Below are 23233 nucleotides of genomic sequence, written 5' to 3'. Positions count from 1 at the left end.
TCTATGCCTACTTGTGATCTCTGTCTGTCAAATAAATAAATAAAACCTTTAAAAAAATTTTTTTTTTTTTTTTTTTTTTTTTTGAAGATAAACTCTCCAGTGACTACTTCTCTGAGATACGACATCTTTTATCATAAGGATTTGGGTTACTTGAGGAACATTTAAGGAGAAAAAGTGAACCATTTATTTATTTATTTTTTGAACCATTTATTATTAAAGGAGTTTTTAGCAGCCTAAATGTGTGGCTGTGACAATAACATTTTGAAGAGTAAGTGAAATAAAAGCATATGTGGTTTCATTTTCTGCTTATGGACTTTCCTCTCCCTTTTGGAAGACAGTTTCAGTTACCCAATATCCTAGCGCTTAGCCAAGGATACAAAGGAATTAGAAGGGCAGATACATTTATGCCCATCCTGCTTATCACTGAGAACTCCGTTTTATCTATCACACCTTTTCTCTTCAAAAGGAGAGTCCTACCTTTTATCCTCCCCTTTCATTTTTCCTAGAAAAGTATATTCTCCTTTGCACCAAACCTGTGGCATAGGTGAAACACTTGATTTTTCAGTTCTGTGCCATCTAATTTAAGGAAATCCAGATTCACATACATGTCTTTATATGCATCGCCTTACCTTTGGTAGGACACTAAAAAAGCAACATATCACCTTGAATCAAGAAACAGGGCAAGGGATATTTTATTCATGAGTGTGCTTCCTTTCTGTTCTTATTCAATCACCTTATTCTACCTAAGCAATGAATATGTATATGTAGTAATATTGAGGCATTCTGCACTGTTTGGTTTGTTGTATAGCATTACTGTATTCTATTTTGAAATTCTTCACATTTGAACCAAAAAAATACCAACCCTCTGAGAGATGCCTATATTTTGTATTTTCAGTGCCTAGCTTTTGAGTTAAGTATAATTTCATTCCTGTGCAATTATAACAAATAGTGGGGAGAGATCTATACACTTCACCAGGTTTCTCCCAATAGTAACATTTGGCAGCCAGTTTACTTTCTAATTTATTTGGTGAACGTTTTCCAAAAGACTAGGGAAAAAGGTAAAATGTATCTTTAGTATGGGGTTATATTTTTCTTGGTTATTAAAATAATTTTTTATAACTTAAATATTTAGTGCTACAAATACAAGCTGGAATTCAGCATACAATGAAGTGATACCAGAATACTGTAATAATAGAGTACCAAGCAATGTTGTAATAATGAAGAAGCATCAGATAATCTTTGTTGGTGGGAATGATTATAACTAAAGTTTTTCAGTTTGGATGACGATTCTAAATCACATAAGCAAGAACTGCTGTGGGCAGTTAACTCTACTGTCCATGACAATTCAGTATAGCTTTCAGGGAAGTAGTAATCAGCTAGGCTGAAGACTTTATTCATGTAATGAGCAGTTCAGGGATTTAAAATGCAAATGTGCTTAACAATCTTTTTAGCATGGCAGAAAATTATAGTGTGGTGAACATCAAGGAAAAATAACCATTCAAAACACCTGATACAATTTGTTCTGATTTGCAGATTTGTTTTTCTAAGAGTTTTTTCTTAAAAAATGTGTATCATGTTACTTTTAAGCATAGCATTAAGAAAACTATTATAGAAATTTTCAAAGTCAAGAGATCATCTTCTCCCTACTTGTGACAATATTATTTCATCTGTTTCAGTTTACCCTGCTATACTCCTATCCTGGAATCTTTTTAAAAATATTTTTTCTTTAAGTAGGTTGCACACTCTACCTACTGAGCTGGCCAGCCACACACCCCAACCTCCGCCCCCCCCCAAACATAAGTAGAAAACCTAGAGGTCATTTCTTTCACCTGCTACTATTTGTGTGCCAAATATATCTTTAAGCACCTTATTCTCAAAACACTACTGATGGTAAAGCCGGAGAATTTAGTAAAACACATATGTCAGTGTTGATAAAATAACCCTCTTTTACCTTTATTGCCGTAAACATTTCCTTGGTATATGTTTGGGAGATTACACTGAAGGAGGCCTAAAGGAAGAATTGACATTTGTCTATGAATTTTAACGTTTTAGGTTAGTGACTTACTTTGACTTTTCTTATGAGTTCTTTTATTTATTTAAATATTTTTATTTTTAAGTAATCTCTATACCCACCATGGGGCTCAGACTCAAAACCCTGAGATCAGGGGTCACATGCTCTTCCAACTGAGCCAGCCAGGCCCCCCAAGTTAATGAGGTCTTTTTTTTTTCTTTTTTTTTTTTTTTTTAATTTATTTGACAGACAGAGATCCCAAGTAGGCAGAGAGACAGGCAGAGAGAGAGGGGGGTGCAGGCTCCCCACTGAGCAGAGAGCCCGATGTGGGGCTCAATCCCAGGACCCTGAGATCATGACCTGAGCTGAAGGCAGAGGCTTTAACGCACTGAGCCACCCAGGTACCCCTAATGAGGTCTTTTAAACTACTTTTTTGTTTTTCCTAGCAAACGCAAAATGCCTTTAACAGGAAGCTTTTTCCATTTAAGTTCAAAATAACTAATAAACTGTGTGTAGAAAGCTAGCAAGTAATAACCAAGCTGGAATAAGGTTGCTTCTAGAGAGGAGTTCTCATTTGCTGGGGGGAAGAGAGAGTGGTGGATTTACACTACTAAATTTGTACCTCCCAGTAGAATTATACTCTCTGTTCCCATTCAACAATAAGACAAAAGTGCATTTAAAAAACAGTAACCCAGGGCGCCTGGGTGGCTCAGTGGGTTAAGCCTCTGTCTTTGGCTCAGGTCATGATCTCAGGGTCCTGGGATCAAGTCCCGCATCGGGCTCTCTGCTTGGCAGGGAGCCTGTTTTCTCCTCTCTCTCTCTCTCTCTCTGCCTGCCTCTCTGCCTACTTGTGATCTCTGTCTGTCAAATGAATGAATAAAATCTTAAAAAAAAAGTACTTAAAAAAAAACCAGTAACCCGAAATATGTTAAAAAACAATAAATTTTTGGGGAGCACCTGATTGGCTCAGTTGGTGGAGCGTGTGAGTCTTGATTTCAGATTTGTAGATTCAAGTCCCACACTGGGTGCAAAGATTACTGAAAAATAAAATCTTAATAATAACTTTTGTGACTATACCCCTTTAGAAATTGGAAATTGTCTTGTTTCTTTGAAGAAAGAGAACAAAATACTCGCAGTCACAGTGCATTTTACATGCTGCTTCATCTAGAGCTTTCATTTAAAAATAATTTTTTTTTTTTTAAGTAAAATCAGTGACCCACGTGGAGCTCCAGCTTATGACCCTGAGATCAGGAGTCACATGCTCTACTGACAGATGTCCCTCAGCAAGTCACCCCTCAAATTTTTTTCTTCTGGGGTGCCTGGGTGGGTCAATCATTAAGTATCTACCTTCAGCTCAGGTCATGATCCGAGTCCTGGGATGCAGCCCCCAGTTGGACTCCTGCTCTGTGAGGAACCTACTTCTGCCCCTCCCTCTGCCCCTCTCCCCTCCACAACCCGTCCCACCCCCAGTCACCCTGTGCTTTCTCTTGCACACACACTCTCTCAAAAATCTTTAAAAAAAAAAAAAAAAAAAAGTTTTTCTTCTAAACATCTGAGAGGATCAGTTATGTTATTTTGTGCTTTCAATTAAGCAACAAGATTACTTCCAAAATAGTTTCTAAGGCTGCCTGAGTGGCTTAATTTGTTAAGCACTGACTCTTGATTTCAGGGTCATGTGTTCATGCCCCATGTTGAGCCCCCTGAGCTTAGAAAAAAAAGACTGCTTTAGGAAAAAAAAATTCGGGGCGCCGTGGTGGTTCAGTGGGTTAAGCCTCTGCCTTCGGCTCAGGTCATGATCTCAGGGTTCTGGGATCGAGCCTCGCATCGGGCTCTCTGCTCAGCAGGGAGCCTGCTTCCCCTTCTCCCTCTGCCTGCCTCTTTGCCCACTTGTGATCTCTGTCAAATTAATAAATAAAATCTTTAAAAAAGTTTTATTTATTAATTTGACAGACAGAGATCACAAGTAGGCAGAGCAGCAGGCAGGGGGCGGGGGGAAGCAGGCTCCCTGCTGTGCAGAGAGCCCGATGCGAGGCTCGATCCCAGAACCCTGAGATCATGACCTGAGCTGAAGGCAGAGGCTTAACCCACTGAGCCACCCAGGTGCCCCAATAAATAAAATCTTAAAAAAAAAGTTCCTACATGAAAATGGACTCCAGCCTTTACACTTAACTGGGATTCAAACAGTGTTTTTCCAGTCACTTTCCAAACACATAGTCTTTGTAACACTATGGTGTTATGAATGTTAATACAAACAGTCTGCAATAATTTTGCAAGGCAGTGTTTCCTAAGTTAATGTGTTGTAACTCATCAGAGGGGAGAATGTAGTTTTCTAATCTTTTCACCAGCTTATTTCTTTAGCTTAGATAATACTTTGATCCTCTCTTTCCCAGAGAAGTATGGTAAGTCTTCAAATTATGAATATTGTCACACTACCTCTACCTCTGTGTTGAATGTCATTGATAACATTAATTAGTATTACCAATGTTTAGTAGTTTGTAATTAATACATGAAGGAAGTATATTACAAGGCATGTTTTCAATAATGTGTATAATGAGTGGTCTGATATGGTAGGCACCTTGGCCCCCAGTATTATATATCTTTCTTTGTTCTGCAAATAATTTTTTTTTTTTTTTAAAGAATGAGAGAGAGAGTGAGAGAATTGGGCTGGGGAGGGGCATAGAGAGAATCCCAAGCAGGCTGTCTGTCCAGCTTGGAGCCTGAGGGTCTCTTGACCCTGAGATCATGACCTCAGCTGAAGCCAAGAGTCACACTCACTCAGCTGACTGAGACACCGGGTGCCTCTTGAAGATTTTATTTTTAAGCAATCTCTACACCCAGTATGGGGCTGGAATCCACAACCCAGAGACCAAGAGTCACATGTTCCACTGACTGAGCCAGCTAGGCACCCCTCCAGTTTACATTTCTAACTAACAATGAGATAGAAGTCTAAATTCATTCTTTTGGCATGTGTACATTATCCCAGCATTATTTATGGAAAAGATAACAGGCATACCTTGTTTTATTGTGCTTTGCTTTACTGCACTTTGTAGATACTGAGTTTTTTTGTTTTTGTTTGTTTGTTTCAAATCGAAGGTTTATGACAATCCTGCACCATCTTTTTCACAGCGTTTACTTCATTTTTTTTTAAAGATTTTATTTATTTATTTGACAGATCACAAGTAGGCAGAAAGGCAGGCAGAGAAAGAAGGAGAAGCAGGCTCCCTGCTGAGCAGAGAGCCAGATGCGGGGCTTGATCCCAGGACCCTGAGACCATGACCTGAGCCAAAGGCAGAGGCCTAACCCACTGAGCCACTCAGACACCCCCATTTACTCCTTTTCTCTCTCACATTTGGGCAATTTTTGAAATATTTCATAGTTTTTTGTTTTGTTATGATCTGTGATCAGTAATTATAACTAGCTGAAAGTTTAAGTGGCACTTAGCATTTTTAACGTAAAATATTTTTAAGGTGTATCCACTGTGTTTTTGGGCCTAAAGCTTTTGCTCACTTAGGAGATTACAGTATAGTCTAAACAAATGCTATATGTGCACTGGGAAACCAGAAACTTCATTGGATTTGCTGTATTGTGTTACTCACTTTATTGCAGTGGTCTGGAAACCCACAACATCTCTAAGGTTTGCTTTTGTATTCTTTCTTCATTGAATTGTCTCAGAATCCTTGTCAAAACTCAAATGAACCATAAATGTTAGGGTTTATTTCTGGCTACTCAGTTCTGTTCACTGATCACTATCAATCTTTATGGAAGTACCACACTGTCTTGATTACTGTAGTTTTGTGTTTTTTTTTTAAGATTTTATTTATTTATTTGACAGAGATCATAAGTAGACAGAGAGGCAGGCGGGGAATGGGGGGGTGGGGAGAAGCAGGCTCCCCTCTGAGCTGAGAGCCTGATGTGGGGCTCGTCCCAGACCCTGGGATCATGACCTGAGCCGAAGGCAGAGGCTTTAACCCACTGAGCCACCCAGGTGCCCGGATTACTGTAGTTTTATAATAAGTTTTAAATTTAGCAAGTGTAACTCTTATTTTGTTCTTTTTCAAGGGAGTGTGGCTCTTCTGAGTCCTTTGGATTTCCTTGTACGTTTTAGGTTCAGGTTTTTTGATTCTTATAACAAACCAGTTGGAATTTTGATACTATTGAATTGAATCTTTAGGTCAATTTAGACATATTGTCATTTTAACAATATTAAGTCTTCTGTTTATGAACATGGGTTGTCTTTCCTTGTATTTAGACTATCTTTTATTTTTGAGCAATGTCTTTTAACTCTCAGTGTACAGGTCTAGCTATTTCTATGTTTATTTCTTTCTAAATGGTTTTTTTTATGCTGTTGTAAATGGAATTACTTTTTTTTTTTTAAGATTTTATTTATTTGATAGACAGAGATCACAAGTAGGCAGAGTTGCAGGCAGAGAGAGAGGAAGGGAAGCAGGCTCCCTGCTGAGTAGAGAGCCCGATGCAGGGCTCGATCCCAGGACCCTGGGATCATGACCTGAGCCGAGGGCAGAGGCTTTAACCCACTGAGCCACCCAGGTGCCCCGGAATTACTTTCTTAATGTCATATTTATATTTTCACTGTAGTGTATAAAATGAAATTGATCTATTTTATGTATGGATCTTATAAATTATACTTAACTGTTTTTTGATTTTAGGGTTTTTTTTTTTAGTAATTTCTTTATTTTCTACTTGGAGGTTTACCTTGTCTACATCTTGTCACTTTTATTTTGTAAATTCTTTTTGTTGTTTCCTATTTCAATAATCTGAAAGACTTTGGCATTTAGGTTTAGAAAATTCTTATTCTTGAGTCCTGTCAGATAGGTATACAATTGTTTAATTTTCCTTAAGATGCCTTGTGTATAACTGGAATCCTGGTGCAAAAAAACAAGGATATGATTCCACGTTTAGTCTTCATGAGAATAGGTGCTACCTTATAGATGGCCGAACATAATTGTCACTTAAAACCTTACATTTCCAGTTGGTAACTTTTATTTTTCTGTTTTGTCTTGTTTGTATTTTGAATGTACTAGACACCTAGATTTAATTTATAAGAGATCTTTAGCCGAAGGACTAGAATGTGCCAGGACAGAATCATGGTAGTAAGCTCTATTCTGTCGAAACAATCTGAGTCTCATAGTCAGTATGGAAACCTAGTAACACAGATACACTAGAGAAAGCTTGGTGGTCCTTGAGAATTAGAGTGAGTATTTATCAGGCATTTGACATGAGCAAAATATGGTCTCTGATGAATGGTGGCTGAAACATCTGGGTGGTTCTGGTTTGGTGAAGAACTAACTGGTTGTATGACCTTTGGGAAATTATTTAACTCTTAGTTTCTGTTTCTACCTCTGTAAAAATGAGGTGTGTCTGAGTGATGGCTAAATTTCTCCTCAGGTGTAAAGTTCAGCATTCCCTCTGTCTCTGATATCCTAGTTGCACATAGATTGACTGTTAGTCTCTAAATAGGTTCTAACCATACAGAGTAGTAAACATCTGGTGTGTGACTCTACTATGCAAACAGGTTGAGGATCCCTGCTTTATACACACCTAAAAGGTTAAGGGCAGCTTGATATCAAGTAATATTTTCAGGCTCTGATATTTTAAAAGTGATGAAATGGAATGATGGCTATGGAAATAACATAAATTACTTCATTTTGTGATTTATGGAGTAATTTGGTATGTTGTATCATTGAATCTGAAGAACAGTTCTGTGAAACTAAAAAGGTGCTATTATGCCCATTTTGCAAATGATGAAATTGAAGTTCTGAGAAATTAAATGACTTATGCAAAGTTACTGTGCTAATTAAAAAAAAAAAAAAATGGAACCTGGAACTGTTTGCACATCTGGCACCATTCCTATTAACCCATCAGTTAGGATTATATAGGATAAATAATTTCAAAGATTTTTAGTCCCTTCCGTTATGTGTTTACTGGTCTTTGAAATCGGATAATTACCTAGATTTATAAGATTTAATAATCTAAAGCTGTGGGTCTTTATTCCTCTTTAAGCTAATAAGGTCCTTAAAAAATTTCCACCTATATATTTTCAAGTATGAGTATCTGGCCACTAATTGTGATAGAAAACCAACTGGGTGGGAGACAGGGTGAAACTAATTTTATAATATGGTAATCACTTGAGCTGCCACATGAAGAATGATTATATATTCACTTGGCTTTCTCCTTGGAGGTAATTGCTGCAGATAAACAAGAGGACACAAGCATCAGTTTTCCCCTTGTGTTAATGGTGATTGATTTAATTTGTTATGTGTGCCTTCCAATTTACCCACTTCAATACCTTTTTTTTTTTTTTTTTCTAGTCAGGTTGGAAGAACTAACTCATGAGTGCTATGGTACTTTCTGTTTTGTGCTGTACAGTTGCTTGTACATATGGGTAGAACAGTGTATTCTTTGGAGCAATAACTTTGGATATTTTTGGTCACTGTGGCTGTGGTTCCTAGAAGTCCTTTGAATTTCATGCCTTCCTATTCTGGCAACTAGCCAGTTAATCATCAGCGAGCGGGGCTTTGGAAGTGGTGCTTTGTGGTTGTGTGACTGTGAAGCTTTAATTCTCTCCTGACTGTCCCTTTAAGAATCTCTGAACTGGATCTCTGGGGAAGCCTTGCACTTAACTCTGTATTAACTGTTCTGCTTTTCAACTTTTGACTTTCGTGGAAGTGTGGGACAGATCAGCTATGGTGTTCTTCCCTGTCTTGGGAGAGATGAGTGAGAATTCTAAGATCATCTTAAGAAAGTCGGTTTCCTTAAATAACTAATGTTTTTAGAGTAAATATTGGACATTGTCTATTCCTATTGGTTCACTGTGCTTTCTCTCCCTTTAGCCCCCCAGGTTCGCCCAATAGTCTTGGCTACTTCCCTACAGCTGCTAATCTTAGTGGCGTCCCTCCACAACCTGGCACGGTGGTCAGAATGCAGGGCCTGGCCTACAATACTGGAGTTAAGGAAATTCTTAACTTCTTCCAAGGTTACCAGGTCAGTAGCTTGAAGAAGAAAAATACACAGTGCCCTTATTACTTAAGTTGATTTTCTTGAAAAATGCAGCAGCCAGGAAAGAAGCAGATTCTTGGAACCTCATGTGTACGTGTGCTGATAGATTTGCTACCAGAGGCAAAGTCAGAGGGACTAGTTATTTGAGTGCTCACTTCAGACTCACCCCTTTGACAAGATGAGGGCTTTTCCGTGCTGTTCTGATTGTCTCAACATAATCTGTTGGTGATCTTTTTGAAAATTGAGCTACTTTGGGAAAGCTCTTTAGAGCACACAGCATCGTGAATCTTTCACATAGAATAGGGTTGGCTGCTGAGGAGTTTTCCTCAAATTCTTGATGAACAAGAAAAAAAAAGTTATTAAACATGAAGTTTGAGTACTTAAAAAGTGGTTAGAGGCCTCTCTGCCTAACCTGGAAAAAAACAAAGGAGACTCGATGAATCTTTAGAGGCTAACTTATTAAAATGAACTGTAGGATAATTAGCTTTTTATGAAATGATCTGCTATAATTCTTATAAAACAAGTATTCAGTCTTACCGGATTTTTCTACCACTGCTGATGTCCATCAGTTGTCTTCTGACTCAAACTGAAAAATGACACGTTTCTTGATAAGAACTCTTTAGCAGGAAGCAAAGTCTCCTCAGTGCCATCACATCTGAGCAACCTTTCCTTCCACAAATGACATGATTACCTAGAACCCAAATTCCTTTCCTGCGATGTCTAAAAATCAATGTCCTGGAGCTGTTTTATTGCATCAAGAGCAAAAATTATCTTTCTTCTTGGAGCTGAGCTTTGCTTGATTCTCCAGAGCTGAAAAGCGTTTATAGACATAATTGTCAAATCTTAAAATAGGCCTTGAACGTTTACGGTACAGTGTTGTGCAGGTTGTGCCTACAGAGGCTGTTTCGCTGTTAGAATGGGTTTACAAGCTTGGCATCCATGAACCATGGAGGATTGTGGAGCTCAGCTAAAATAATCTCGGTGGAGATACCACAAACCCACCAAGTTACTCTAATGTTCTTAAGGGCTTTTAACATAGAGTATTTTCTGACAAATGAAGAAAATCTAATGAAGGTTGGACAGAGTTGTTTTTTGTTACTGCCTGGTTTAATACATTCTTACTAGAGGTAAGATATTTTTCAGAAATCAGTGAGTCTTCCCCCATTATCTATGGGAGAAACATTCTTTTTTTTTTTAACTTTATTTTATTTTTTCAGTGTTCCAAGATTCATTGTTTATGTACCACACCGAGTGCTCCATGCAATATATGCCCACCTTAATACCCACCACCAGGCTCACCCAACCCCCCCATCACCCTCCCCTCCAAAACCCTGTTTGTTTCTCAGAGTCCAGTCTCTCATGCTTCATCGCCCTCTTATTGGAGAAACAGTCTGAGACCCCCAGTGGATGCCTGAAATTGCAGATAGTATCAAACCCTATATATGCTTTTTTTCTTATTCCTGCGTGCCTATGTTAATTTATAGGTTAGGCACAGTGAGAGATTAACAACAATAATAAAGTAGAACTGTAATGAAAGAGATGTAAATGTGGTCATTCTCTCCCTAAATATCTTACTGTACTGCCCTCACCCTTGTTGTGGTGAGATGGTGTGAGAAGACAAAATGCCTATGTGGTGAGAGGAAGTGAGGGGAAAGACTTAGGGATGGCAATGTCGCATTAGGACTCTCTGCTTCCCGTGGAGGGTAACTGAAACTCCTGGTAAGGGGGACTATTGGAGAGGCTTTGCTTCTTTCCTAAGCCATTATACTACCTATTGGGAGCTCTTGCAGGGCTAAACAAAGTTACTTTCTAAACTTCATAGTGAGATTCATGAAGTTATGAAAGGTATAGAGACTTTCAGGGAAAGCTATTGAAGAAATTATTTAATGTGACCAAGATAAACATTTGAGTTTTTATTTTTCTCCCAGTGTTCCCCAGTTCTAGAAAGCTACAAGCAAAGTGTCAGGTTTTAGGGGTCAGCCGGATTAGTTTAATTTTTTGTTTTGACTAATCAACTTTTCACCTTCACACTGAATAGAAATAAGTGGTCATATACATAGAAACTGGTTATGACGTGAAGCAAAATTGCTCTTTTTTTTTTCCTTTAAGATTTTATTTGAGAAAGAGAGGTAGAGAACACAAGCAGAGGGAGCTGCAGGCAGAAGGAGAAGCAGGCTCCCCGCTAAGAAGCCTGATGCAGGACTTGATCCCAGTACCCTGGGATCGTGGCCTGAGCTAAAGTCAGACACTCATCCGACTGAGCCACTTAGGCGTCCCAAGCAAATTTGCTCTTATTAAGAAGAGTTCTATGGCTGACTTTTGTAGGTATTTATTCTACCAGTAACAAATAAAAGCAGTTATTTCTAGATTTATAGCTAAAAGATTGACCTGCTTCAGAGTTGATCAAATAAGTTTGTAGTAGTTTATTTTCTATTAGCTTCTTGGGAATCATTAAAGGTTAGAGTTATCTGATATAATCAGAAGTAAGAAGATTGTGCAAATTACTTCATCTCAAGGCATTTGACCTTCACTGCTGAAGTGCTTGAAGTTTATGAACTGGATCAATTAGGATTATGTAGGAACCTGGGGCGCTCGGCTGGCTCAGTTGGTAGACGATGCAACTCTTGATCTCAGAGTGTGAGTTCAAGCCTCATGTTGGGCCTAAAGCTTATACTTAAAGATTACATAGGAACCTCACTTACCCAATTGAGTATATCAGATTATTCCAGTGTCTTCAGTGATTTTAGCTTTAAGGCAGTTACATGCATGCATCCGAAATCTTTTGTATCACTCTTCCATAAAGGCTCGTGTTTTCTGGCTTTGAGAGTCCATGTTCGTCTTTTTCCCCGTAGACCCCGTACTCCCATTATTTTTATAATAAGCCACTTAACAGGATTTCAGATTGTTTAAGTATAGCTTTACCATAAGACAAAATCAGTGAAGGATGATTAAAAACTGAATTCTGTGTTTGTCTTTATTTATGGTGTATTTCTTGCTATTTTTTATTTAATGGGAGGTTTTCTCTTTTTTTTTTGATTATTTATGATTATTATATGGTTATGTAATATAGTCATATAATTAAGCAAATACGTGGTAATAATTGGTTGAGTGAAGGAAATTGCTTGGTAGTTTCTGATTCTGCCTTTAAAAAATGTCGAGGTAATAATGGCCTGTGTCATTTTCTATAAACATTATATTTAAATATAATTTTTAGATGTATGTTTCTCCTACCATTAGGAAAATTCCTGTACTTCAATTTAATTTTTCTGTACTTTATACTTGGAGAGGGGGTGTGAAGCCAGAAAGGGCAAGGATTTACAAAAAGGGAAGAATTCTTGTGACTAAAACACAATGCAGGAAATGTTTTCTGCTATCAGATCTTTAATTTGTGGAGGCACCTGGCTGGCTTAGTTGGAAGAGCATGTGACTCTTGATCTTGGGGTCATGAGTTTGAGTCCCACATAGGGTGTAGAGATTAAAAAATATACATAAGAAAAATTCAGTAATTTTATAAAGTTAAAGTGCCTGGGTTGGGCCCATTTTGATGAATGAGATTAATAGAATGAGAACTGATTATATGAAGACAAGCTACCATGAAAATATTTGGTCAGGAGAATGTCTTTCTGGTTGTGAAAATAAACCATATCTATATTTTAGTTGATGGGCCTCTTATTCTGGACTCTGTGGTATTCTTACATAATTCTTTTAACTGTATTTGCTCTGTGCTTTACCCTTTACTGTTAAAGGCTTTGCAGTTTCAATAGTGCTAGTTTTTGTTTCCTCCAAAAATACTGGCTTTAATCAGTATCTCTTTGGGCCTCTCATGGCTGATATTTTTACTTGTCCTCCTGAGAGAATTAGGCTGATGTTCCAAGTAACAGCTAATATTTAAAATTCACAGAGTTGTTTGCAGATGCTGGGCTTATTGTACAGTACCCTGCAAATAGTTGATACTCAACTCCTTTGTATCTAGTCGCGCCTGTGGTATCATGGAAACTGTACCGTTAGCAAGATCTGAAAGGTTTGGTGTTGACTGTGTCACAGTATTCTTTTTTCTTCTCCTTGTGTTCAATTAAACTTCCTTCCTAAAAGGAAGTTTTATGGTATTTAGACATATTAAATAGGATGTAGCGACTTGGGATTTGTGGTTATGTATGTGACTTATACCAAGAGTTTTAACTTGTTTCCTCCAGTCTAAATAGAGTGTAATACTATTGGTAGATCTAGTCAGTTGCAATACTAATAATCCATAGTGGCAGTTTGTCCATCTTTTGATCCTGTTTGTTCTAACTTGCATTTTAGTATGCAGCCGATGATGGACTTGTACACACAAATGACCAGGCCAGGACTCTACCCAAAGAATGGGTTTGTATTTAAGGGCCCCAGCAGTTAGACCATCCTCAGAAAAGAAGGTAAGGCACTATGATGTGAAAGCTTAATCATAAAGGGCCAAAACAAATAGAGATCAAGAATTCGAAAGTGTTTCTTACGAGTTGGGTGAGAGATTTCCCCTTTTCTTCGGTGTGATGTAGGAGGGTCAGAAATCCTGGAAGAAATGGGAGACTGGAATTCAGTGTGTCATTCAAGGAGACAGTATCTAAGCAACATTTATGGATAATAGTTGTATGTTATTTGGGGCTAGGGGAAAACTTTTCCATTTGGAAATCCATTTGCTGTATTTCGTGTGGAATGCAGGTTGGGTATGCTTTTTTTTGGTTTTGCTTTAACTGCAGTAAAAGTCACATAACAAAATCCATTGTTTTTAAGTCTACAATTCAGTGGCATTTAGTGTATTCACAACATGTGCAACCATCTCTATCTAGTTCCAAAACCGCTTAATCATCCCAAAGGAAACCTCATGCCCTTTAAGCAGTATCTCCTTATTTTCCTTCCCCATTGACCCTGGCAACCAATATGCTTCCTGTCTGCACGCATTTGCCTATACTGGATATTTCATATGAATGGGATCCTACAACATGTGACTCTTTTGTGTCTGGCTGCTTTTCACTTCACTTGTCTTTGAAGTTCATCCTTGACGTGGCATGTCTCAGTACTTTGTTCCTGTTTGTGGCCGAACTACCCCATTGTATGGATATACCACATCTGTTCATTTCTCTGCTGATAGACATTTGGGTTGTTTCCACCTTCTTGCTATTTAAATAGTGCTGATATGAATCTTTATGAGTACCTGTTTTTAATTCTCTTCGGCATGTTTCTAGGAGTGGAATCACTGAGTCCTATGGTAATTCTGTTGAGTTGGGTGTACTTTTTTCCATTTCCTTTTTTTTTTTTTTTAATGGTGGTAACTATACATAACATAAAATATTTTTAAGTGTACAGTTTAGTGGCATTAAATACATTCACATGATTATGTAACCATTACCACCATCTAGCTTCATCTTCTCCAACTGGATCTCCCCATTTCTCTCTTCCCTCAGCCCCTGGTAACTACCTTCCTACTCCCTGTTTCTACGCATTTGACTGTTCTCAGTACCTCATAACTAACACAATATTTGTCTCTCATAATTAGCTTATTTCTGTTAACATAATGTTTTTAAGTTTCATTGTCTATGTCTGGAGGGAAGGAACCCTGATAGTTTTTGAAAATAGTTTTTTAATTAATAACCTTTTCTTAAAGGATATTGACTTTCTTTGTGAGACTGAAGAGAATATATTTTGGGGACATGGTCAGGAATTGGTGTGGCTTAATTTCTTCATTTTTTTATTACTGAGTTTGCTGAAATTGGTTTTCCTGGCATACCATCTTCAGATTTTGTTACCATTTTTATGGCTGAGGAGCCTATGGGCCTTAACCGTATGGATTCTAAATTGGAAAATATGGTTACCAATAGTATACTGTTGTCCTTGAAAAATGACAGTTGGGTTCTTAGCTCTCCTTCTGAGGTTTTAGAAACCTCAGTTTTGGGGTGGAGGTGATGATTCTCTGCCATTTTCTGTGAGGTTTCAAGATCTCTTGGGTACCAAAGAGTATCATGCGCAGATACTTTGCAGTGGGAAGTGGGGTGTTTTCTAGTTAAGTTCACAATGATGGGAGACATTAATCTAACTTTCTGATACTCTTTTTGGTCCATACTTTGTAATTTGAAATGTTCTTTGTTCAACCTCTAAATGCTGTTTATGAACTTAATAAAGATCTATATAGAAAAAGGAACATATTAAATTAGAAATGAAACTTTTTGCTATTACATTAGAAATATCCAAAATTGACTATAGCCATTACTCAGCTTTGATTCTATCTTATGCTTGGAGTCAGGGTAGAATAGCAAATCAGTTGCTCTGTCAAAACCCAGATTTTTGCATTTTATTATAATATCAGATTAATAATGCTTTTTATATTGAGAATTTTTTTTAAAATCACATGGAGTTACTGTGTGAAACACTTGGCCTAAGTTATAAGATATTTAATGATCTCGGGACGCCTGGGTGGCTCAGTTGGTTAAGCGGCTGCCTTCGGCTCAGGTCATGATCCCAGCGTCCTGGGATCGAGTCCCACATCGGGCTCCTTGCTCAGCGGGGAGCCTGCTTCTCCCTCTGCCTCTGCCTGCCACTCTGTCTGCCTGTGCTCACTCGCTCTCTCTCTCTAACAAATAAATAAATTAAAAAAAAAAAAAAAAAAAAAGAATGCCTTTCTAAAAAAAAAAAAAAAAAAAAGATATTTAATGATCTCAGCAACCCGGGGAGATAAGGATCACAAAAGTATTATGTGCCCATTTTAGAGAATTTGGGACATACAGACAGGTACAAAGAAGTCTCTAATAATTCCATCCTCCAGAAATAACCACAACGAATGTCTCCTTTCAGCTTCTTTTGTGTATGCCCTCATGCAATTTGGACCTAGTTTCTTTTCCCCTTAACCTTATAGTGTGACTATATATTGTTTTCAACTCATCTATATTACTAGTCAGATTTATCATCACCAGTCATCTCTTACACCAGTAGATGACCTTATGCTGTTTATTAAGCGTTTTATACCGCCAGTGCCATGTGAGTCTCCTCACAGCACTGTGAGGCATCAGGGTGGGTGCCCCCACGGCTCCATCTGACAGATAAGGAAACGAAACTCAGGAAGCTGGGTAATTTTCAGAGTCCTACAGCTTATGACCAGGCTGAACAAAAGTTCCATCACTTCTAGTTTCAATCTTCATACTCTTTTCCATTGAGCAAATAAGAGCATGGCAGAGTAAGTACTTGTAGCAGACTGAATGGTGGTCCCAAATATGTGTCCCAATCCCTGGAACTGGTAACTATTACCTTATCTGGCCAAAAATGTAAATTAAGGATCTTGGGAGAAGGAGTTTATCCTGGATTATCTGGGTGGGCCCTTAGAACAGTTACAAAAGAGGCTGAAGGAGAGGGGGCAGTACAGGCATGGAGGCAGAGACTGGAATGATACCAGCATAAGCCAAGGAGCACTTGCAGCCATCAGGAGCTGGAAGAGGCAAAGAATGTTCCCAAGAGTCTCTGGAGAGTATGCATCCTAGATGATAACCTTGATTTCTGACTTGTGGCTGCTAGAATTGTGAGAGAGTAAGTTTCTGTTGTTTTAAGCCACCAAATTGTCGTAAATTTTTTTCATAAGGTTGTAATTTTTTTTCAGATTGTCGTAATTTTTTAAAAAGATTTTATTTATTTATTTGTCAGAGAGAGAGCACAAGCAGAGGGCAAGGCAGATAGAGAAGCAAGCTCCATACTGAGCAAGGGGCCCAATGCAGGACTTGATCCCAGGAACGTGGGACCATGACCTGAGCTGAAAGCAGATATTTAACCATCTGAGCCACCCAGGCATCCCATAGTAATTTTTTAAGTTTTATTTATTTATTTAAGAGAGAGAGAGAAAGCGCTCTGCATAAGCAGGGGAAATGGGAGAGGGAGAATCTCAAGCAGACTTCCCACTGAGCATGGAGCCCAAGTATGGTGTATAAGTGAAATTAAGTGAAATAGCACAGTAGAACCAATCTGTGTTCAAATTTTTGACCTGCTTATTACTGGTTTAATTGCTCTATGCCTCCATTTCCCCATCTGCATAATGGGGATAACATGGTAATCTTACAGGATGGTTGTGTGGATAAATGAATTAATCCACATAAAGGTTGTTCATCAGCTAGTCACTGACATGTAGGGTTCATGTTTCCTATAATGTCATGCCTCATTGCTGCTTACTCGGATATTTTTGCTTCACGTTATTTGAAATTTCTTATATTAGAATTTAATTTTTTAAAATTGTCTTCATGGGGCGCCTGGGTGGCTCAGTGGGTTAAGCCTCTGCCTTCAGCTCAGGTCATGATCTCAGGGTCCTGGGATTGAGCCCCACATCGGGCTCGCTGCTCAGCAGAGAGCCTGCTTCCCCACCACCCCCCCTCTGCCTGCCTCTCTGCCTGCTTATGATCTCTGTGTGTCAAATAAATTAAAAAAGTATTTAAAATAAATAAATAAATATATAAAATTGTCTTCATGGTTTTAACAATGGTATTGAGCCCCTAATATCAGAAGAATGCTATGGTAACTTGGGAACCCAGACTAAGGAATGTCAGTGTGCTTATTGGCATTGTAAAATGGACTCTCCACAAGGGAGCTGAGTGAAGTGAGGAGGTGACAGCATGCACATGATCATGCATGGTAATACACAGGGCAGGGAGTTGTGGAAATGCCAGTTATCACAGAAACTTCATTTGCTAGCATTGTACTCCCTGAAAACTTGCCATGGAAAAGCCAGCTACATTTGTGTAAAATAAAAATTTGGACTACCTTAAGGCTTTTTTAAAATTTAAGACCTGTGTCGTTCAAAATATTTTTTTTATAGCTGCCAATAATTGAAAAATTTAGACTATAATATTTCCTTTTATTGTGTTTTTTTTCAGTGTTTAAAAGATGTATGGTGATCCCGAAGCCATCAGATATGACAACTTCTAGCAACTTCAGGGGAAGCTTGTCTATGCTCAGGCTGCAGTATTTTCAGCAAACATGATTGGACAGTGGGCCTTTGCCCAATCTTTTGGTAGAGTAAAAAACTTGAGCCAGTGAAGCCAAATCCTTCTAGCAAGCAGCACGCCTGGCTCCTTGCTGATTGCAAATAGGCATTTAAAATGTGAATTTGAAATCAGGTGACTCCATTACTTCCAGCTAATGTGGCATCGTAGGTGTTTCCTAAGTTTTAAGTCTTGGACAAAAAATACTAGTGTCTACCATCTCCATCAGGAACTGTGTCGTGGAAACTGCTTCCATTTTTCATTCTTTCTCCATGTCTTCTGCACAAGTGTGCCCTCTTACTAAGTAATTCAAGAATAAGGTGTTGGAATCCTTAAGTCTTACAGTTAAACCAACGAAACTGCCTTTTTAAACACCTTGGGATAAATCAGAAGACCTCTCGCACCCACCACCAAACACTCCTAGCTTCAAAGTTTCACCTTTTTTTCTCAGCAGGTACCAGTCATAAATAAGAATGAACTAGGGGCCAAAATGCAAAACCAAAAATGAAGCAGCTATCTGTAGTTAGTAATTTCTAGTTTAAACTGTAACTGAATATTGTGGCTTCATATGTATTATTTTATATTGTACTTTGCCCATTACTGATGGTTTGGACTTTAATAAGAGAAATTCCATAGTTTTTAATATCGTAAAATGAGACTGTTTGAACAGTGTATTCTAGAAAGCAATATACTAACTGAAGTGAGTGCTTGTATATATTAAGATAGAGCCTTAAAACTTTCTCTCTAATGCCTTAACTGTCAAATAATTAAAACTTTTAAAAGCCTAGGATTATAGTCAGCATGCTGGACTGAGAGGTAAACACTGAAGCCACTAGAGCAGGTACCGATGCTGTCAGTGTTTAGCACTGTGTGTTTAGCTGTGTTTATGCTAAAAAGTGCAATATTAGACACTAGCTAGCTAGTACTGCTGCCTTGTGCAACTCCAAAGAGGAAAACAGGATTTGATTAAGTGCTCATGTGTCTTTAAGTTACTCCTACTGTCCTTGGTTCGGATACAATGCCCTGCAGGCTTCTGTGGCTGCTATTTTTATTTCCTTTGCATTATTTTGATTAACACCTTGAATGGAGAGCCAAACATTCCCTCTTCACCTGACCAGCAATGGCCCTCTAACTGCAGTAGGAAAAAAAAACAAAACAAAACACAACATTTGGTCTGAAAATTGGTGACAACTGGCACTTAAGATCAGAAGAAGAGTTGTTTATACTTGATGCCTTAAGATGCTGTCGGCCCAAAGCTCTGAGAGACTTTAAGATAGAAAGTAATACTTAACCACGGTACTAGAGTTTTCGTAGAATTGTTACATTTGATAATAAAACCCGCCTGTTTAATCTCAAAGCGTGTGTGCTTTTTTTATTCCTGGAAGAGTTAGGGTCATGGTGGGAGAGCATGGGTAAGCCATGTTTTTCCAAAGTGGGAAGGTTTTTTCCTGGTTGCCATAGGGTTTGCAAGGATAAGTGCATTCCAGGTACAGGTCTCCCCTTTTTAAAAAGATTTATTTATTTATTTATTTGGCAGCAGGGAAAGGGAGAGGGAGAAGCAGGCTCCAACCCAGGACCCTGGGATCATGACCTGAGCTGAAGGCAGCTGCTAAACTGATTGAGCCACCCAGGTGCCTCCCAAACAACCATCCTTTAAGCATAAATCACTGAAACTTTCGTTCTGAAATGTTTAACTGTGACAGCAGGGAGATCATTTTGTCCTTGCATTTTATTACTGGTGCTCTACTTGACAATCTAAAAACCTACATAAGCCATAGAAAACTGAGGAGATGGAGCACTCTGTTTCTGAATTCCACACAGTCTTCTATTCCAATTACTCTTTGCCCATATGGATTTCCACAATATTCTCAAATCTGAATTCTATCTGTTCCTCAGTAAAGTTCCACAGTAAAGGCTTGGCTGAGTTCTATTTCGGAGCTGTCCTATATTGTCAGGATCACTTGGCATACATAATCTTGTTACAGAGCTCGAGTATGTCAATTCGGAATTTGGATTATAACCTCATGGGTAAGAAGTACACTTGTATTTCTCTCTGTGCAGCACGTTTGCATTCACTCAGCCCTTGTGAAGCTTTCATAGGATAGGAAGTTTAGTTCACCTGGGAAAATTTTTCAGTCCCACTCCTCAATGTCATTTACAAAAATGGAGTTCGTCCTTTCAGGTTTGTACTTCACCTTAGGGTGTCTGCGATCACCTGCAAGGAGCTGGCAGAATTCTCTGGCAAGCTGAGATTCTGACCCACATTCTGTCCCTGGCAGGCTTTTAACATTGCCTGGGCTATTCCTTGCTGTAACCAAAAAGTTGCCCGTGCTAAACTCGTTTTTCTATTAACTTCCCCGAGATAGCACACATGTAGCTGATCTCATGGCAGGGGAAAAAAAAAAAAAAAAAACTGGGTGTGGAGTAAAGGAAGGAAGAAAAATGAGCACAAAGAGGACCAGAATATAAGAACTAAAGTTCCGTCTCTCAGGTTTATAGCTGATTGCACAATTTCTCTTCGCACTACTTTCCCCAGCTATTGGGGGCATGTGGAAGTAGAATGATGAACACTGCACCCTTTACCTAGCTTCAGCAATGATGAACTCCAGGCCCACCTTGCTTTATATCTCTTTCCATTTTCCCCCTTGTATTGTTTTGAACCAAGTCCTTTGGGTCAAGTCTAAAATGGACCCTCCGGTGCTTGGCTGGCTCAGTCGGAAGAGCGTGGGACGCTCAATCTCAGGGTTGTGAGTTTGAGCCTTGTGTTAGGTGTAGATATTACTAAATAAAACAAATAAAGAGATCTCCAAGTTTAAAATTAAGCCACCAGGGCGCCTGGGTGGCTCAAGTCATTAAATGTCTGCCTTCAGCTCAGGTCATGATCCCAGAGTGTTGGGATGGAGCCCCACGTCAGGCTCCCTGCTCAGTGGGAAGGCTGCTTCTCCCTCTCCCACTCCCCCTGCTTGTGTTCCCTCTCTTGGTGTCTGTCAAACAAAATTTTTTTTAAAAAATTAAGCCACTGTAGTAGGTGATGTTCTTGAGAAGAGTAGAAGAATAAAACAATTGGTAAGGGCGCTTGGGTGGCACAGTCGGTTAAGCCCCTGCCTTCTGTTGAGGTCATGATCCCAGGGTCCTGGGATTGAGTCCCGAGTAAAAAAATTGAACTATTGGAAATTCTCTGTTTATGGATGCTTTTAGTTCAAGGTTAAATCTGATCTGTTCATGCTGTAGTCTTATGTGCTAATGCAAGGAAACAGACGAGGCAGAAGATGATCTGAACTTTGAAGACCAGGGACGCCTGGGTGGCTCAGTTAGTTAAGCATCTGCCTTTCGCTCAGGTCATGATCCCGGGACCCTGGAATCAAGTCCTGCATTGGGCTTCTTTCTCAGTGGGGAGCTTGCCTCTCCCTCTGCCTACTGCTCCCCCTGCTTGTGCGCTCGCTCTCGCTCGCTCTCTCTCTCTCTCTCTGTTTCTAACAAATAAATAAGAAAATTTCGAAGACCAGAAGGCCAGCAGGATGAAATTCAGGAATAAGTGCACTAAGTGGGTGCCTTAGGGAGAAAACTGTTTTCTCTACACGTTTACTGCTTCCGTTGTGTTGAGTGACATAGTAAAAGCCAAGACGCCAACGTGTGGGCCTAGGGAAAAAAAGTTCAGAAGCAAATTACTTGACTTGCCCCTATCTTAGACTTAAATTTTGTCCTAATTTCATTGTAGTCCAACACAGTTCCATTATGTGGAATGTGGAGAGATATGTGGAGCCATAAACCAAGCTGGAACTCATTACATGGGAAGAACATACTGTGAACGACAACAAAACCACCACCGAGAACGTGTATGTCCAACAGTAATAAGCATTATATTGGTTAAATGAATCTTCACAACAACCTATTATAGTAGGTACTGCCATTATGACAGACTAGAAAATGGAAGCATTGGTCAAGTAGAACCTCACAGCTGCACAGAAAGTAAAGAGAGGGACCTGGAAAATAAGATTCAGAGACTGGGTGATGTGGTTAATGCTCTCCTAGCTGCTCCTTTATCCACTTGGCTCTTTTTCTGAGCACAGCACAAATACTGTTTTTTGTTTACAATGTCACAAAGTAGGGCTTCAGAGTATTCCTTGGGTCTGCCTTTCTACTTTATTGCCAGTATGCCTCTAATTCAGCCCCTGAATTATTCAGTAGCTTCATATTGTTTCTGTTCTAAAAGTGAATGTAGATAAATGGGTAACAAAGCTTCTGGCTACACATTTGAATTTGAGCCAATGTTTTATAACCCAAACCTGTATGATAGTAGAATTAAACACCAAAAACACATTTAAAAAAATTAATGTGGGGGCTCCTGGTGGGCTCAGTCAGTGGAGTGTGCAAGTTCGAACTTGCAAGTTCGAACTCCACCCAGTGGAGTTCGAGCCTCTGGGTGCAGAGATTACTTAAATAAATAAACTTAAAAAAAAAATCAATGTGGGGCCACCTGAGTGGCTCAGATGGTGCCCAAGTCTTGATTTTGGCTCAGGTCATGATCTCATGGGTTGTGAGATCGAGCCCCACTGAGATGGGCTCTGCACTCAGCGTGGAGTCTGCTTGAGATTCTTTCTCCCTCTCTCTCTCTCTCCCTCTCCTCCCTGTCTCTCAAATAACTAAATAAAATCTTTAAAAAATTAAAATCAGGGGTGCCTGGGTGTGGCTCAGTAGGTTAAACCTCTGCCTTCGTCTCAGGTCATGACCTCAGGGTCCTGGGATCGAGCCCCGCATCGGGCTCTCTGCTTCTTGGGGAGCCTGCTCTCCATCTCTCTCTGCCTGCCTCTCTGGCTACTTGTGATCTCTCTCTGTCAAATAAATAATAAAATCTTTTTTAAAAAATTAAAATCAATGTAAACCGCTTCTCAGCCATTTGGCTAAGATCAAGCATAGTATCTGCTCCTATCAATTTAATATCTGCTGTCTTTGTCCAAGGACAATGTTAAATGGACTTTCAGAGAAGGCAGCTGAAATAGGAGTTTGTTCCATCCACTCCACACATCAGCCTTGTACTGCAGCACTTCCAGGAACCATACACCCTCTCTAGGGCGACAGTAGGGGAAAAAAAAAGAAATCCATGTGAAATTCTCAGCTTGTTCTGCTTCTAGCCTCCCTGGTGAGTCATCTTCCCTACTTGATGTTATTTCACCCAGTTCCTTCTTCAGCTCCCTTTTCCTTCTTTTCAGTCTCTTGG

General features: G+C 39.2%; 1 protein-coding gene across 6 annotated transcripts in view; it reads left to right on the top strand.

Annotated features, from left to right (window-relative positions):
• Positions 1 to 19370, top strand: part of ESRP1 (epithelial splicing regulatory protein 1) — a gene marked incomplete at its 5' end in the record, with an annotated part of 55685 nt that extends 36315 nt beyond the window's left edge. For 2 of the 6 annotated variants that reach the window (XM_080800017.1, XM_080800016.1), the window contains 3 exons: positions 8863 to 9013; positions 13331 to 13440; positions 17908 to 19369. In XM_080800017.1, the coding sequence (XP_080656143.1) occupies positions 8863 to 9013; positions 13331 to 13405 (226 nt within the window). In that variant the 3' untranslated portion in view covers positions 13406 to 13440; positions 17908 to 19369. Of the gene's footprint in view, positions 1 to 8862; positions 9014 to 13330; positions 13441 to 17907 lie in introns of all 6 variants that reach the window. The other 4 variants (XM_080800018.1, XM_080800019.1, XM_080800021.1 and 1 more) reach the window with 3 other exon arrangements.
• Between the last annotated feature and the right edge of the window lie 3863 nt (positions 19371 to 23233).

This window comes from Martes martes, assembly GCF_963455335.1.
Source record: "Martes martes genome assembly, chromosome: 4".
In the NCBI taxonomy this organism is placed as follows: Eukaryota; Metazoa; Chordata; class Mammalia; order Carnivora; family Mustelidae; genus Martes; species Martes martes.
This window is presented reverse-complemented; position numbering and strand designations above follow the sequence as displayed.